The following is an 18,367-nucleotide window of genomic DNA, read 5'->3' as shown; positions in this document are numbered from 1 at the left end:
GTAACGATGATTATGGGGGGAGGGAGGGAGTGAGAGTGAGAGAGTTCAACTTTAAAGTCCTAAGAGAGGAATAGGTTTGCAAGTTCTTAAAGAGTGACAATTTTCGTTAATTAACATTATATTTAGAATTAGAAATGTTCTATTTTTCAAGAATTCTTACATGTTAGTTACGATTAACGAACTCTTAAATTAATTAATAGTATTTTTTTTAAGTAATTCAATTCGGACAATTCGGAACTGTAACTGACAGGAGTGAGTAATTGTTTTCACGTACTGCTCAGTATTTAACTGAAATCGAATTTTAAGATAATCCTTCAATGCAAAATTTGATCATAAATAGCTTTCAGAGTACCGGTTTGCAAAGTAAAAAGTCCGACAGTTTTTCATAGACTTAAAATCTATCTCCATCTAATTTACAGCCAATGGGAGATACAACAAAACCTCATAAGACCAAAGATGTATATCTTTTTAACATTGATAGGCTTACTAAGTTTGAAGACTGTTATTGCCCATTGGTCCTGAACTGGAAGTAAGATGAGAGAGTAGGCAATAAAATGAAATTCACTGCCTGAGGATGAGCTGTACAAAGGGTTGTATGGTATTTAGATTCAAAATTTAAGTTACGTAATATGGCAAAATTTGATGCTTTACGACTTTTAATAGAAATATAATTAGTGTGGAAGAGCCAATTCCATTATATGATATTTCCTGTCAAAGTTAGTACTAAACGTTGTTTTTTGGATCTCAGATTTCGACTACATTTCTGGACTAAGTTTATAATAGTGGGTTCTCACTCGAAGCAAACTTTAATGTGTAATAATTCTAATCTTGCCCTGTTCAGAAGTTAAAAAAACAAGAGAAGAGTTTTTACTATAACTGAGCCTCCGCAGTCTCTAAAATGTGGTCCTTAGGACAAAGCTAAAATTAGAACTTCATTATATTTTGCACACCTCAATGATTTGTAAAGTGACTAGCAAAACAAATGCATGGGTCTTCTTTTCTTAACACCCTCTACCCAGAGGTTTAGCAGGAGTGGATTAGTACATATAGGACACAACGTATGCCACTGCTGCTGAGAATACTTTTATTTTTTCATTACGTAATCCTATGATGCTGTCCAGTGCTCCGTAGTGTGGCTCCGTCCAGGCGCCCCTAGTTCTGTTTTCGCTTCTTTTGTACTCCTCGATTGCTCGTTTTTTATTTCCGTAAAATTTTCGCTGAAGTCGTGTAATTAGACTATTCCTAGGGTAATGTGCGTTGAGCCCAATACCTCCTTATACCCGCAGATGAACTTGTAAGAGAGCTAATTCTCTCCCTTCATGGGAGAAGTTCGATTTGCCGACGGCGGAAATTCCAGTTTTCCTAGACAACCTGACTCGTCGTACTTCCATGACGGTGCAGTTTGCAAAGTTTTTTTTTTTAATCCAAGGTGGAGCACCTGGAAAATGATTGTCAGTTTAATAAAATTATTAAAGAGGATCTGTGCCGTACAGAATACGATTTCTACACTGATATGGCATGCGCCTGCCTATAGCACTTACTTTTTTTTTTTTTACATAGCACTTACATGCATAGAAAACGTATCGAAAGCACATGAACACCAATTGCCATAAGTAATCGCTAGGTTGAAAGATACAAATTAATTATTAAAGAGGATCTGTGCCGTACAGAATACGATTTCTACACTGATATGGCATGCGCCTGCCTATAGCACTTACTTTTTTTTTTTTACATAGCACTTACATGCATAGAAAACGTATCGAAAGCACATGAACACCAATTGCCTTAAATAATCGCTAGGTTGAAAGATACAAATTAATTAATGTATAATTAATAATATGGTTATACGTAATATTATTTTACTGGAACAATTAATGTATATTTCCAAAAAATATCTTGCGATAATGTCATAGGTAGATACATAGTTTGTCTTGGAAGAATCAAAGACTTTAATGAGGTGTAGATAGTTGACCGTAGATTAATGATTGGAGAAGTTTGTCGGGGGATGCGGTCAGCAAAGAACAACATGAATAAACAAAACCATATTTATTTATTTTATGCCGACGTTTCGTCCTGAGTTTCAGGTATTCATCAGGGGTTATGGCGTTGAAGGCTACAACTGAAGTTGCAGTTGCAGGCCTACCTTATATATATATATATATATATATATTGAAATTATATTGTATATATTAATAGGAGTATTTCCTGTCAGTAAATTTCCTGTAGTGGATCTCGAAATCCCGTGATTGGATATTGCTTTATAACAAGAGTTTTTGGCGTTCTTTATTTTCTTATTTTTTACAAAAAATCAAAGTCTGGTAGGAAAAATCGGTGAAAGAAAAAGAGCTCTACACTTTATTCTCGAACTCGAGGAGAAAACGAGTGACCTGATAAAAAATTAATTTACAGAAACTCTGTTGATATCAAACCTTATATTGTTGTAATTAATAATTGTATTGGTATTGCCATTTATTAAAGTAGTAAAATTAATTTTAAAGCACATGATTGTACAGTAGAAAGGGGCACCCATTTTGTATTAACACTCTTCCCAAACAGTGGATTAAAAACAAAATTATTTTGTTATCTCTTTATTTTAGTTGATATTAAACTGCATTTAAAAAAAAAAAAAAAAAAAAAAAATGTAGGTATAGCTACATTTTTATAAATTTTATAGATTTATTTATTTTTACAAATTAACTGTTATACTCCAATCCTTACAGTCCAAAATCCTTCGTAAAATCCTTAATGCTCCTTACTTTGTCACAAATCAAATCATCCATCAGGACCTCAATGTCCCATATGTTGCCGATTTGGCCAGAACCAGATACCAATCCTTCCATAATAAACTTCCCAACCACCCAAACCAACTCGTTTCTAACCTGGCTTCTCCTTCATTACCTAATAATCCTCCTAGGCGTCTGAAAAGAAGATGGTCTCGAGATCTTCTCCTTTAGAAATGTTTTTGGAGTTCTATGGGTAGATTCTCCACATGTTTTTATCATGTCATAATATCACTTACAGCAAATTTACTTGGTGTGTATATATGTATACAGTTGTAAATATCAATAAATAAATTATTAAAAAAAAAAACAAAAAAAAAAACTGTTATACTTTTTTTTTTAATGCCATCGAAATCATTTTTTGTACCAGATCGGTTTCGTGTTATTAAATAATAAGACGAAAAATTACTAAACATAGTTATGAATTTATCTTGATATATGGAGTTAGGTAGATTTGCATGGATCTCTACTAACATTAAATTTTCGTTTTTCATCCCCAAACAATTGTTTTTTTTGTCACAAGAGTATTAGCGCCGGTCAGGTAAGATTTTAAACTATTGTTGCAGTTATTGTCGGTCATATATCGATTCTTAAGATATTTGGGGACTTCGAACATTCAACAAAGTTATGTTACAACCCATGCTTCGAGCCAAAAAAAAAAGTTCACAGCATTCAATTCACTATTTTCCCGAAATTTTCAGGTCTAGATAATTTTATAAAAGAAATGGTGCTATATTTCTCAATTCCTAAAATATTTTGTCACATTCAGTTAGAATAAATTCTCTTAGCTGAAATTTGACAAAATAAAGGTTATAAAAAAAATTTTTTTTTAATTATCAGTGAGAATCTAACCAAACATTAAATACAGTTCAAAGAATTATCTAACAAAAAATAAATTTCTATAGAAGGACTAGAAGGGGAAGATCACTGTTACGGTAGGTAGGGGTTCAAAAGTAACCTTTACTAGCCCAACCGTGAAAAGAAAAGAAATGGTCGAATTTTGTTATTATTGTATTTTTAAAAAAGTAAACATAATAAACGGAACACAAAATATATAAGAATATACAAACTAGAAAAAAAATAAATCTTAGAACTATTACAAAATTAAATGAATTAAACAAAAAGAGAGAAAAAAAAGTCTTATTTCACCGGTGATTGGTGGGGCCCCGGTTGTGGTTGTTCTGAGTGGATGTTCTCGTTGAAGTAGATCGACAAAAGGGACGTACGTCCGCCCGCCTTGTTCTCTTGGAGGATGAGTTGAAGTCCGCCCGCCGTGGCTAAGATGATTCAGCTGTCGAAGATGGCCAGAATGCTGGTAACTACGAGTGCGTAGTGAGTAGATAAAGGAGACGATACGTGTGTGCGGTGAGACGTTAAGAAGTTGTCTGTCTATTTTTCAGTATAAAAACAAAAGAAAAACATATGCCTTTTTAAACAATAAAAACATATGTTGTACGGTCGATTTTCATTTCGTTAAATCGATGTGTTGGCCGCAACAATCACAAATATGTAAAAACATTTTTATTATGTGAACGTTTTAGCCAGAGTGTCAGGCCTTGTTCAGGGTGTATGGTGCCTATTTCCAACCCGAGTCATTAGTTGGATATCAGTTTCGAATAAAAATTTTTACAATTATATTACAGATGTATTTGAGCTTCCTATAACTTCATTTAAAAGTTTTTTTTTCGAAACTCTTGACATTTTCTAGAGTCTACTCCGAGTAATCGATTTCAACGAAAAGTGTTCAGTAGTTCAGAAAAAAAGAAGGGTCCTTGAAAATCAGTGACAATGAAAGAGCATTTTTTTACGAGTAATTTTCCTGACATCAGAGGACCATGATGTATATATGGGTCATTTCAAAACCTTGTGTGGCCAACCAATGCTTTAAACATTGTTTTTTTGACATACAAAATTTTTATATTTGAGTTTTTTGGGCGTTCCATGAGTATTGTACTTAAATATAAAATATGATTTTCTTTATTTGATTTAATTCAAGTATTATTTATATTAACCCGGTCAGTCAGAATGATAGTAAAACTACAAATGGACGTTGAGGGCCCTGTTTCATAATAAAGTACAAACTAATACTATTAGTCTTGTAGATTTATCTTAATTCAATTACACAGACTTTTAGTGTAGTAACTTTTACTTTAGTATTTTTTAATTCCTGTAATATCACTAATAGTCATCCCTATCATGAAAAAAATAAGTATTAGTATTTTTACCACACTAGTTTCTACACTTGTACTACTAGCTTTCATTATGAAACAGGGCCCTGGTTGTAAGGTTAAGACAGATGGGTTATGGGAAACATTCTCAAATTCGATCATTCAAAATTTAAGGTGAAGATGATAATGAGAAAGTACACTGATCCTCTCCCAATCTTACACTACCTCCTCAATTTTAATTTTTTTTTTTTATTTTGTGATTGAATTATTACATAGATTTTATCATTGACTGGAGTCAATTTGTAACAACTCTAACAGATTTGGGACGATCACACTAAAGAAAGTAATCACAGTACACGGTAATAATAATACCTTTGGGATGGATCATTGGATTTCAATTCAAAATAAAACCAAAACTTTTCACAGATGCGCTACTATTCAAGCAAGCAGCGATATGAGTTAACTTAACAATTTGAACGCCTATTTTTGGTTTTACTATCATTCTAAATGATGTGATAAGTGATTTAAGAACCTTTAACTTCTGTGAGGCTTTAAAACCGTTAGTCAACCGGGATAATTAAATTATTAATGTTTTTGTAATAATTAAATATGTTATTAGCAAATATTTTGGACACAAATTTTTATTTTCTTAACCAAATTTAAGGAAATAATTTGTTTAACCAAATAATTAAGTTAAACGTGATGAAAATTAATTTTTTTTCTATCAAAATATGAAATTTTTCTATGAATTTTGGGAGAACTGTGTGACATGCGAGAAATTGACTTATTTGAATGGCTCCGTTCGTATATGAATTCTGCCATCAATGCATTTCGTGTCCTTGACAATTAAACATGAAAGCCAGAGAGGTTTCATTATAAAGCTACCTATTCCGCAGATTGGGACATGCGAGTCGCCAGTACTGGTTATAAATGCGTCACTAACTCAGTCGCTCCATTCAGTTACATAGCTTTTTACTCATCGCGGACTTGTTAGTGATTGAAGTCAGTCATTAGTTTCTTTTGAGTAGCTCCATTTGTTTACATCGGGACCTGTTCGTACCTTACTCCAGGAATCCCCAATATATGTTGAATTTTATTCTAAATAAGTGTGGAAAAGGGAGGTTGAAATGGGAGATTGTCTGGTTATGAATGAGCACATGTATTTTGAGAGACCAATTAAATCCCAGTGGAGGCTAATGGGTTAGCATATTAGTTAAATAATTATTTTTATAATATAAAATAATAGCAGAACTTGGGGTCTCAAATACTGAGATAATGGCTTACCTGGATGACGTCTTCACTGCCGCTGTCACATCTAGCAGCTTCCCTTGTCCAGATTGAGCGGTGGGTGAATAAGGTGAATACCATGGATTTCGCTTCAGGTGTCCGGAAGAACGTCTTTCTCGATCGGAGGCTGGCCAGTATGTCATCGGCTGTGGCGTGGTAGCAGGGTCAGGTCCTGGCCTCCATGCCACGATAGATGATATCAAGGCTTCGCAGTTGTGGCGTCTTCGAGGTCTTCCGGTGAACGTGGCAAGGGGAGCATCAGAAAAATTAGACCCCTGACCCCGACTTTATACAAACTCAAAAAGAGTCGAAAATATCGGATTATGTAAATCCGACACCATGTGTACATGACCTACGTAAGGTAGTTTAAGAAGTATAACTAGAACATTGTTATCCAAATAGAAAAAAGTTATCTTAAATATCCTAATCGAAAAATTATTATCCAAACCTATAACGATGATGTACAACGCAAAACAACATAATGAACTAAAAACTTCAGCTGACATTCCCAGGAATTAAGGGTCGCACGGATTGGTTCATTAGAAACACACAGAATGCGGGACATAATAACATGGTGGAATATGAGTGGGCGCTCACCAATGTGGGATCTTGTTACATTTTCCCGCCCCCCGCTGCAAATATATTTCTTTTCTTGGTTGACAAGATTTTACAAGATGCTGCAGCGATCCCGTCCCTGTTTTCGTCTGTCTTTCATATCACTACTTTAGAAATTGATTGAGGTCATCATCAAGGGAAATCTATTTTAAATAATTTTTTTAATAAACTCATTATCAACAATTTAAAAAATAATTATTAGTTGTAAATTAGAATTCCTTAAAAAAATATTTATATATAATATAAAAACACAGCCTCACATCACTTTAAAAATAATATTTACAAACAGGGAGGGAAGATTTCCTGCACCCCCTGCTTTTTTGCATCGGTGTTATTTACTTCACACACTAATTTAAATTTTTTTTTTTTTAAATTAATTTCGTATTTAAATCATTATTACATGCATCGTAAATATTTTATCTCCTCCCGTAACTTCACTGCTTCAAAACTCTCCGAACATTCTTTATCCTTAAACAATTCATTTAACTTCTGTTAATTAACAAGACTTCTGTTCTAGCCACTGTCCCTAATCCATGACAAACGACTCCTCTCCGAAAGTATTTACACCTAATCGGGATCTTAACCTGTTAATCACAAAACTTAGCCTATTCGCAAATTGTAAATTTACTAAAACACCTATTTCTTAATTTATTTTGTTGGAAGCATAGAATATTATATACTTGCTACTATTCACCCTTTGATTCCTTTTTACGTTTATTTCGTTCACTATACCCTTCGCCGTCACCTGTTGTCTATTAGTCATTTTTCTTATTCTCACCTTTACCGTTAACAATATAACTCTATTTAATTTTCTTTCTCTATCCATCGTTTGACTCTTTATTTAATTATTATTTATTTATCCATTCGTTATTCTGTCGCTTACTCAATAAGACTTTAATCTACTTTAACCTCTGGTCATATTTATTTAATTGAGACTGACACTTTCACTTTATTCAATACGTCATCAAAAATCAGCTTCCATTAGGAACTAAACTAACCTTCACCTACATCAAGTCAACTAAGTCTGTGAGGTTATTTTAATTTTATTCTTTTATCTGCCCTCCCCATACCTCCATTTTTTCTTTAATTCTTTCCCTCTTTGCATATGTTATTTAATTCCGCTCATTATCTCTTATAATTTTAGTTTTACTACTTAGGCAGTTTTGACTCATATGACTTGAGACATTACTTTTTATTTTGCTAATTTTCCTTATATATTGTAATTGTTCCTCTAATTATACTAGCCTGGGCGGGTTCTGTTAATAGAATCATTCTGACATGAAGTGATTGAGGAAGAATTCCAAATTAATTCTCACTACGTCTGTATTATGAATTTCCATGTTATGCCGTTACTTTTCTTTTTTTTTTTTTAGTTAACTCGTTTTCTGTATAGGACTGATGAAGGCTTAGCATTTAGCTTGTAACGGCGGCACCAAGACAATAAGTTATACTTATTCTTTCTCACATTATATCTACGGGCCATTATAAACTACTCATTATAATTTATTTTAATAATAACATTTACAATGTATGAGACATTAGAAATTGAAGTTACTAGCGACTCGACATTCTTGTTGGTAACCATTAGCGCTGTTGTTTCGTTCAGTTCAATTACATTTTTTACTCACCATGGACTAATTAGTGATTAGAATCAGTTACTTTTGGGTAACTCCATGTGTAGACGACCTTATTTTATAGTTTAAGGAGTAATTCTATTGTATGTTATAGAAAAATTGTTATTAAACAGTAAACAAATATTGAACCTGAAAATTTGTAAAGAGAATACATCCGCAGTTCTCCCCACTCTGCAAGCTTGTCCTGTTAGACCAGTTCTCTGGACGTCTTCGAAGGTGAGGCACACACTAACAGTTCTTTACCAATAACTATACAGATATTACTATAGAATATAATAAATAAAACTACATATAAAATATATTATTATATATTAACATAACGTGTTTGTTCTGGGGCATTTAATACCAGAAAAAAATAAGTTTTGTTTCATATACGTTAGACCCAGGTTTTTCCATTCATTATTTTCACTTAGAAATAATACACAAATCTACACGTACAGCAAATTAAGGTTTTTTTTTTAAATTATAACTTAATCTTTTAAGTCCACAACAACCACTTATAACCTGAATGTGTATAAGAGTACTGACGTAAACCCGATTTTATGAAGGAAGAACCTTGAAGAAAACCAAGTGTAAATAAATAAATTGATATTTATTGAATGTAATTTTCGCCATCATTTCCGCCCTAAGTTGTCTATTTAATGTAAATTCATCCTACTAATATGTAGGAAAATTAAACCTTTTCTTCCACTGAGCCACAAACATTGTTTTTTAACCTATTTTATGTTTTCGTTTATTGATATTTCTAATTGTGTCTCATGATCCTAAACTTATTATACTCTTAAATTTCACTTATATTTATATATTTTCTCCATGATATTGTATATAAACAGATTTTTTAACAACGATTTACAATGTTTTGGGGATGACGAATCCGACTAACTTTCTAAAGGTTTTCACTTACGCAAAAACTAAATAATTTTAGAAAATTAATATTATATTTAAAATTAAAACATACAAATTCTTAAACCATATCGCTTTATTTGAACAGTAAGGCACATCTGAAGATAAAAAAAAGTTTCCATTTTATTTTGAAATGGACATGTTCCAAAGATATTACTGTAGGGGAATATTTCTCTACTCATTCCCTTTATAGACTGCCCAATAGAGCATATACTAGTCAAAGCTGATAGGGTTGTCAACAAGTAATTACAGTCTAACGTACAACCTAAAAAATATGTCAAAAATACAAAATAAAGTTTGTTTTTTTTGCCAAATGTGCCGCTACACAAAGCAGTTTTTTGCCCGACCACTAGACCGCGCTTAAAAAAAGGTCACTTTTCAGTTATCTGAGATCAACAAAACTCCGGCAGTGATTAAGTATTAACCTCATAGTTAGTCTGATACTATTTTACAAATATCATGTATGCCAAGATCAAATCGTACAGTTTAATGTATTTTTCACAAAGAACCGAATAGTGGCCTGAAAAATATTAAAAACACTTTGTATGAAATTTTCTATGATTTGATATTTTATAAATATTTTCGAAAGATGTTTAGTTTTCAAGTTATATACTAAAAACTGAAAAAGTTTCCAACATTTTGGTATATTTTTCTAATTACAGTGTGGAGCGGCTAGCGGTTGGTGGGGTCATAAATCTGAAATAGGATAAAGCAATGACATATATTAATTGCAAAATTGCCGCTTATGCCCCTTGCTTACTGATCCACTAAAATAAAACTCTAATGATGTTTTCCTGGAATACTTCTTTTTAAACCTGTGAATAATTATCTATTATTTGTATCTCTATGTAAAAATCTAGATAAAAGCAGTTTTTATATTATATATTGATTTAACTACGTCACATTCCTTGTTAGCTGTTAGAACAGAAAATAAGAAAAACTTTGAGGAAGCGTGACTGTAATTATACAAGCTACGGAGGGTTCTATTAATAGAGTCAATCTCCCATGAGGTGATTGGGGAAGTATTCCAAATAGTCAAAGGCTGGAGATGTTTATTCGAAATGTCAAATAATATAAATTAATTCCAGACTTAAATGAATCTTTCAACTTAATCTGTGTCATGTCAATATCAGTTCCTAACGTAAAGTATAGCTGAATTTTGTTAACAGAATAACCCGGACTTAAATGAACCTATTTTAAATGAATAACATTAATTTAACTATTTCCCAAATACTTACAAGTGAGTGTTTGAATAAACTAAATGAAGACTTTCATTTTATTAATGATACATCACAGAGAACGTACGTTTATATTTAGTACTGTAAGAATTATTTATGAAGTTTTGATCATTTTTATGTTAAATTATAATTTATTTATATTATTTTGTATTTAATGTTAATAAATGTTATATCTTTATTCTTTTTCTTTTCAGGAATTTATACCCTTTTCTTATTTCATTATTCACTATTTCATCTTAACAACGTTTCGGCCTCTTCTGCCCATTATCAAGTTCATACTTGGTGGACAAACCTCTTCATAATTGAAAAAAAAATTTATATATTCCAAACCGAATATAATTACTATTTTTTAATACTTTTTTTTTCTTCTTTTCATTATTGCTATTTTCTGAATTTTTTGGTTTTTAAATGGTACTTTTTCCTTATAGCCATCTATATACCAGTATCCAAATTTCAGTGCGCCGAGGTTTGAATTGTTATTACTTTGGGGATTAGCTGAATTCTGTTAAGCTACTAAAAAATACTATTTCAAAGACTTTATTTACAATAAAGTATATTTAGTCCGTTTACAATATACTTTATGTCATATTTTAGTCCTATATGTTTTACAATATTAATAGTTTCTAGTATCTTGTTTTTAATCCTGACGATACCTTGCTAAGTGTGATGAAACGTTAGTGTAAAATAAATAGTATTTGTACTATTTTGAGCTATCTTTTTTGACAACCATCTTCCCTCACACGGTGAACTAATAATCTTCCAGTTCAATATATATGTTATATTTTTTCATAAATAAGACTTTGTTCAAATGTATTCAGTTTTGTTTTTCAAATATAAAATTTAATCATTAATAATAACAAATATTAAAAAACAATAATTAGTAAAAAAGATATAGCACCTGATTCTTAACCCCAGATGTCATCCGATTATATCTGCAAGTACTACAATACGACCGCAAGTACCTTACACTGACCACGTTTACAGCGCATTAAAACAGTTATAGCATTTAAGATTCAGCATAAAACCGATTGTAATATATATTTCTCTTTTATTATTTTTTAACTATCCAATACCAACTAATTTGTGCATTTCATACTTATAATGATTTTTAGTTCATATAGTAAGATAAAAAATTTTTAAAATATATTTATCTTGTGCTAAAAGTTTTGCCCGTTAAGGCTTCATTATAGTTCAAGTTTCCCCGACATCGGGAGCTGTAGTGTTAAAAAGATCGTATTGGAAATAAAAAATGTCTGCCCGTTCAACCCGTCGGTCGATCATGCCATCTTCTTCTCGGACTTCCCTTTCCAATTCGGGCACCAACTTTCTAATCGAAGTGTTTGTTTTTCTAACATTGTTATTCGAAGATCGGACTATATCAGGTCGTGAGAGAAGAGTCCAGTGTGCAGGTCTGGCCTTACGAAGCACATTTGGTCTTTGGGTTTTACTATTGTAATAACTTTAAGTTATATAATTGCATGTTAGAATTACTTTCAGCAGTCTGTGGAACGCTTCACCTTCTCACAGATTTAGCTCAGCCTTTTCTTCACTCCTTTGACATACACAGTAGGTAGAATTATCCAACAGTTGCGTTTTTTTAATGACATTCTAACGAAGCCCTGAGGTGACCTATTGTTGTTCTGTACTTATTGTGGTTTTGTACTTATTGTTGTTCTGTACTTATTTGTTCTCAGGTTTAAGTAAAAATCTTCTCAAGTAATTTGAACAGAATTTTCGATTGTTTCATATCATATTTTGAAACCCGTCAGTATATCTGCTTCTTATTTCGTTTGCCAGGATTCGGTTTCTTTCCTGCTTAGAACAGTTAATATGTAGTAGTCTTCCCGTAGATCATAGTTTCTAAACCCTGTTAATATAAAAATTGCATTTTTAAGGGAAATAATCTGGTGCGGCCAGTGCATTCTACAACTTGATAAGTGAAAGTGGCATGGAAGGCGTAAATTCTAGACAAAACATTTTTATTATTCTGTTGCCATAGCAATCCGTTTATGAATGTTTGTTGAGCAAAGAATAACGAATATCAACTTCCATCCTGCAAACAATACAACAGTGCAACGAAATATAAAGTCGTAGACAAACTTATTCTGTTTTTCCCTTTAGTTAATCTTCGTATTACATTCGTACTTCCTTTTTTTTATCACTTTTAATAATGCAAAATGGTTAATGATTTCAAATAAACAAAATACAAGATACTTCGAAGGTTTTTTTTGGAAAATTCGCCATTTAAGCCATGTCTGACTATCTTGACGAGAATAACACCTAGCTGATATCAAAGGTCATTTGATTACTTATAGATATACCGAGTTCAATCAAAATCGTTTGGGTCGTTGTTATTGAGAAAATTGATTATAAAGTGCTAACTCGTGGTCGTGGATTTTGAGAAAAAAAAGTTGCTGAAACTCCCATGCATACACCTGCTCAATTTCCACGATTATTTTTTTTTGGTTTATCGATTTTTTTTTTCAAGTTTCTGTGCAAAACGAAATAGACACAATTAATTTTTTTTTTTTAATTTGGTATTTAATTAAACTTAAAAATGTTAAAACTCCGTGATCCAATCATAATTGGACAAATGGATCTTTTTACATGGTTTAATTAATTATTTCATGTTTCTCTCTATTTGATTTGTTGTAGATTTTTTTCTAGTAGTAATATGGCAAAGTTTCAAACTTTGTTTGTGTGTTTTCCCCCTTTAAACTTAAATGCTCGGTTCAAATACCAGTTGAATATTTTGTCAACTTTTTTTTCTTGACATACATCGTTGGTTTGGAATCCAGGTAAGACAGTAGTGTTCGATCTTCATTTGTATTAACTGAACAATATTAGGAAGTTATATCAAATGTAAGGCCTTACAAAGAGATTGTTTGGGTTGTTTTTTGTTTGTTTGCATTGTTTCTATCCTAAAAACAAATCCTTAATCTGCCCTAGAGGTATAGTTACATTTGTTTCTGATACTTTTATGATTAATATAATTTCCTTATATTTGTTCATGTTTTCACATCTATCCAACCCTAATTCCTTATCTAAGACAGGATTATCACCAATGAGGATAAATACTGTATAGTACAACCAGAAAATATACCAAGAGTGATGCCAATAATTTGAAGTAAAAATTATAAAAACTTCCAGGTCCTTCAGCAGCCAACCAGAAGTTCGGAAGAGCTGTTTTCCTGGTCGACGCGCAGGCGCAGCTACGTATATCTGTTCGCGCTGACCTGGAGTCAGTGATAAAAGATCTCCTTGGAGCTGTACCACACGAGGTGAAGTCACCATTTCATTTTTAAAATACATATTCTATGATTATTTAAACCATTTCACTAACATTCTATTTTATGAAATTCAGCGTTCTTCTAATCAATGCTTCCCTCAACACGCGCCGAGATAAAATGTATTTATAAAATCGTAAAAAAATAAACACTTATTTTTCCAATTTCGTTAATTGCGGCATTGATTAATATTAAATCAATTCTAAGTATAAAGTGATTTAATTTAGATAAATTATTTTTTATACATACCAATTCAGAGTTTTAATCGTTAAAACTCACTAGTAAGGCGTAATTTACCTTGATGGTTTAACACTGTTTTTGATTTAATTGAATTCAGGAAAACAGGACATAAGTTGAGATCTGAGGGAAAGAGAAGTTTATTTTATCTTTCACAGCCGTGATTTGAACTCGAGTATATTCTGTACCTGGCCGGACTTTTACCCTATTGACTAGGGGATATGAATAGTACCATCACTTTGTTAAATATTTTCATTTTCCTAGATATCTTAAGAATCGATACATAAACTTCAATCGATAGTTCGAATCATTATTTAACTGGTGGAACCACTGTGTGAAAAGAAAATCTTGTTTTGGATGTGAAAAATGAACTCTCGCCTTGGCTTGACAAGGTTTCAACTACTATAATTAGAGACAATATAAACAATCCTGCAAAAATTAACTTTATTTTACAATATTTAATATTAATATGTACATGTAAAACATAACTAACCTGCAACATAAACTCGCTAAATACCTACCACATTTTTGAAGACATACACAAAAAACTAAATTACGTTGATGTTTTTCTATTCTAATATTATGAAAACTACTACTCCAACGACGATAAACATCGTAAACCACTTCATAGCCAATTAAAATAGTTATAATTTCAGTGCTAACAGACGTCTGCACGTCAAATGGTTTCTGAGATATAGATTTTTATAATCAATTTATTTCAGATTTTCAAAATAAATTCAGTAATTACTGATCATTCAGTACATTCTTTTTCTTTTTTTTTTTTTTTTTTTTTTTTTTTTTTTTGTACCCTCCATTGAAAATAAGGAATTATTAGGTACAATGATGTCAGACAGTACATTCTGTACAACATTTTTATAAAATATCACGAGAACTATCGAATGTAAATACCTCTATTAGGGCTTACAGTTTAGCAAATTTACTCTACTTTAAATGATGTTCTCTTAGACTTTCTATTGTTATTGCTAGTTTTAAAGATGTGTTTTAACGTTTTGAAAAAGCCACCATCCCCCCCCCCTACCTATACTTGGCAGACTCATCAATTTTGACTATTAATTATACATAGTTTTTATTAAATTAATCAAAAACTGGGGTGAAATAACTGACTTTTTTCTCCTCTTGCGCTCATGACTACGTATTACAACTGATATCGCGAAACCTGGTGAATCCCATCATTAGGCAGCAGGCTCAATACCGTTTTTTATGTCTATCACATTCCCTAACGAATATTCTAGATAGGAATAATTGAGCTCATATCACTTAACATTTAATTAAATATTAATTATTAGTTTCGTGACATTATTTATTTGATTTTTTCTATGAATAACAAACAAAAATATAAATGCAATTTATGATTTCATAGTTTAAACTCAAAAAATGTGAAAATTCGTGAACTAACTCTAAAACCTCCCATTCTATTCAATGTAAAACTAGTAACAATTAGAATTTCCTAAAAAGTAGAATTTCCTTTTTATGATTTGAATATCTGTTGATGTCTGGCAAAACTTGAAGACAGTAAAAGAAGCAATTGTTTGGAAATCCGGTTGCTAGCTGTAAATAGTTTTGAAAAACAGAGCTTCAAAGTTTAATTTCCTCTTAACATTTGTTTCTAGATGTAACTTAGCCGCACTACTAGGTCCTTAATTTTTCAAGTGATGTCACTGACTTTTTTAAAAGTCTGAACAACATGCAAGGGATTTCCAAGGGAAAACATGATTTTGCTAATTTCGTTAGAACCTTGTCAGACCAAGACAACAATTTAATTTGAATATATCAACTTACTACAAAAACTTTAAAAAAGAATTAAAAACAGTAAATATGTAAGAGGTATTTCCCCCTTATCTGAAATTAAGGGAAATATTTAGTCGAATTACAACAAAGACACATATTGTATCACTACTATGATTGTATTACCATGACAGTAAACTTTCACGTCTAAATTCTGCAAATACAGTGGAATCTGACCTTCAAATGGGATGGGAGGTGATCTACGATGTTTGTTGTTAAAAAGAGACTTCTACAGACGTCAGTCGGAGTGACAGTCATCATTCAAAAGCCAAACTGACGGGATTGATTAGAATCATGAACGATCAGCCCATGATTGACGCTTACTTGTTAATGAAATACTGCACAGTAAGGATTTTGCGCACTGTCTCTTTCGATTGATAATAAACATAAAGATTGATCTGCTATTATTTCATCATTTGACTGCAAAAATTAAGTGAAACGCACGATATGAACATTCGCAGCCACTTTTTGTTTAGCTGCTAGTGTTGAAAATCGTGGTGTGTGCTTTTAGAAGTTCCAGCACTCTTTATAAAGTGAAAACAATGGTCACTTTGATTGTTGCCCTTATCAGTGCCATCTTTGCTCCATTGGCCTCCCATGCTACCTCCATCCATAAATTGAAACGAAACAAGGATGAACTCAGAAGTACAATGCCTTCAAGAAAGATTTATTTTCACCAGGATGTTGTTTATTACCCAAAGTTGTTGATAAAATAATTTTAAGGACCATATCTCTAATCCGGAGGGGCCCCATATCTAATTACCCAGGACCACCAATTTTTATAGGTGTCTTGTTTTACCAGTTTTGTTCTTCACCTTTGATAACAAGAGTGGAATAAACCCCTATATATCGGTTAGTTAGCAAAAACGGTTGTTTTTATTATCTAAATCAGCCATTACTATTAAGTACTGTTGAGAAGACAATTGCATGATCTATTAGATTTAAACAAACCGAACAATATTAGTACTCTATTTTTTATTAAAAATTTAGAATTTTTATTGTTTCCTTCTAACAAAAACATTAGCTTAGTGAAAAAAGCAATTCCAAAATAGTATAAATGAATGAATTAGAGTTGAAACTCCAAACAGTAACAATATGAAATTTGTATTTTGTTATGGAAAAATGTTGATCATTGAACCATTAACAATAAGAAATGATGTAGGATAGGAACTAGGAGACTACTTTAAGTGAAATTAGCTTTACAAATAATACTAAGTAGAATAGTCAACATAATTATTTACGAGGATACATTTACAACAATGATTATAAAAAGAAAAAAGATTTGATGAACATCAATTTATTTGCAATATTCTCTTATTTTTTAAATTCAATTCAATTTGTTGATCAATATTGATTTATTGTTATTTTATTTTTATATATATATTTTTATTTTTTTTTTTAGCATTTATGTAAAAGAAGCAGTTAAGAAGAAATATGGGTGTATTTTTGAAATTATTATTCTGCTTTTTGGTGATAGCACTGTATAATGCGGATTTCATACATAGTAAGTAGCTCCATTTATAGCAATAATAATGGATGAGTAGGAGGCAGTTAATTGTTCTGACAGAGTAAATTAATTTAATTTAAAACAAAAAAAAAACCTTTAGATTTAAATTGAATCTGTAAAAGCAGTTTCTTTAGCACATTTTCTAACAAATTCAGTACTGGCTGTTAAATTTTACAAATTTCAAATTATTTACTTTGAAATTTAAAGTATGATGTGAAATCCAACTATTTAATTTCTTGGAGCCTATTTGATTATAATTAAAATTAGGGGTCAGTGGATACTGGAATATCCTGTATCCCAATACAAATGATGCTCTTTTGTAGCTGATGAAGAATTGAATAATTGTTTTATACTTAAGCTACAGTCGTTTCTTGGTTTGCTTCTTTTTTTTCTTAGTAGGCTAAAAAGTTGAATTATTTCAAGGAATATCCTTTTTTTTAAATAGAAAAATGATTCATAAGTAAGTACTTTCTCTCAAGTAAAAGTTTTTTTTTTTTACCTTTAGCCCCCTTAACTTTTCCAAAACATATATATATATATATATATATATATAGAGAGAGAGAGAGAGAGAGAGAGAGAGAATTTTATAACAGTGAAATTAAAAAAAAAAAAATTATTTTTAGTGTACTCAGCATTGGTTTAGTCCACATTTTCTTAGAAAATCACAACATTTAATAGATTAATGATCCAATTTCACACAAGAGTTTTATTCTGAAATTTGTTTTCCGATATCTATACCTTGTCCCTGGCAACAGTTTTTATTTTTAATATTTTCTTAATATCTAAATGTAGAATATCTCCGAAATATATGTATGTATACATGTACACATTAAATTGTAATTACTTATAATCAATATATAAGTGACAAAAAATATTTTTTAATATGGCCAATCAATTATATATAA

The 18,367-nt window shown here is 31.3% G+C and overlaps 1 protein-coding gene across 1 annotated transcript in view; it reads left to right on the top strand.

Moving 5' to 3' along the window:
- The first annotated feature begins 13,775 nt into the window (after window positions 1-13,775).
- The window catches only part of LOC106680499 (probable chitinase 2), a 9,836-nt gene continuing 5,244 nt past the window's right edge, over window positions 13,776-18,367 (top strand). Inside the window, exons 1-2 of the mRNA XM_014420258.2 lie at window positions 13,776-13,906; window positions 17,358-17,459. Coding sequence (XP_014275744.1) covers window positions 17,390-17,459 — 70 coding nt within the window. The 5' untranslated portion in view covers window positions 13,776-13,906; window positions 17,358-17,389. The remainder of the gene's footprint in view (window positions 13,907-17,357; window positions 17,460-18,367) is intronic.

The sequence above is a fragment of the Halyomorpha halys genome, unplaced genomic scaffold (assembly GCF_000696795.3).
Source record: "Halyomorpha halys isolate HHAL.00 unplaced genomic scaffold, Hhal_1.1 Scaffold18.1, whole genome shotgun sequence".
In the NCBI taxonomy this organism is placed as follows: domain Eukaryota; kingdom Metazoa; phylum Arthropoda; class Insecta; order Hemiptera; family Pentatomidae; genus Halyomorpha; species Halyomorpha halys.
This window is presented reverse-complemented; position numbering and strand designations above follow the sequence as displayed.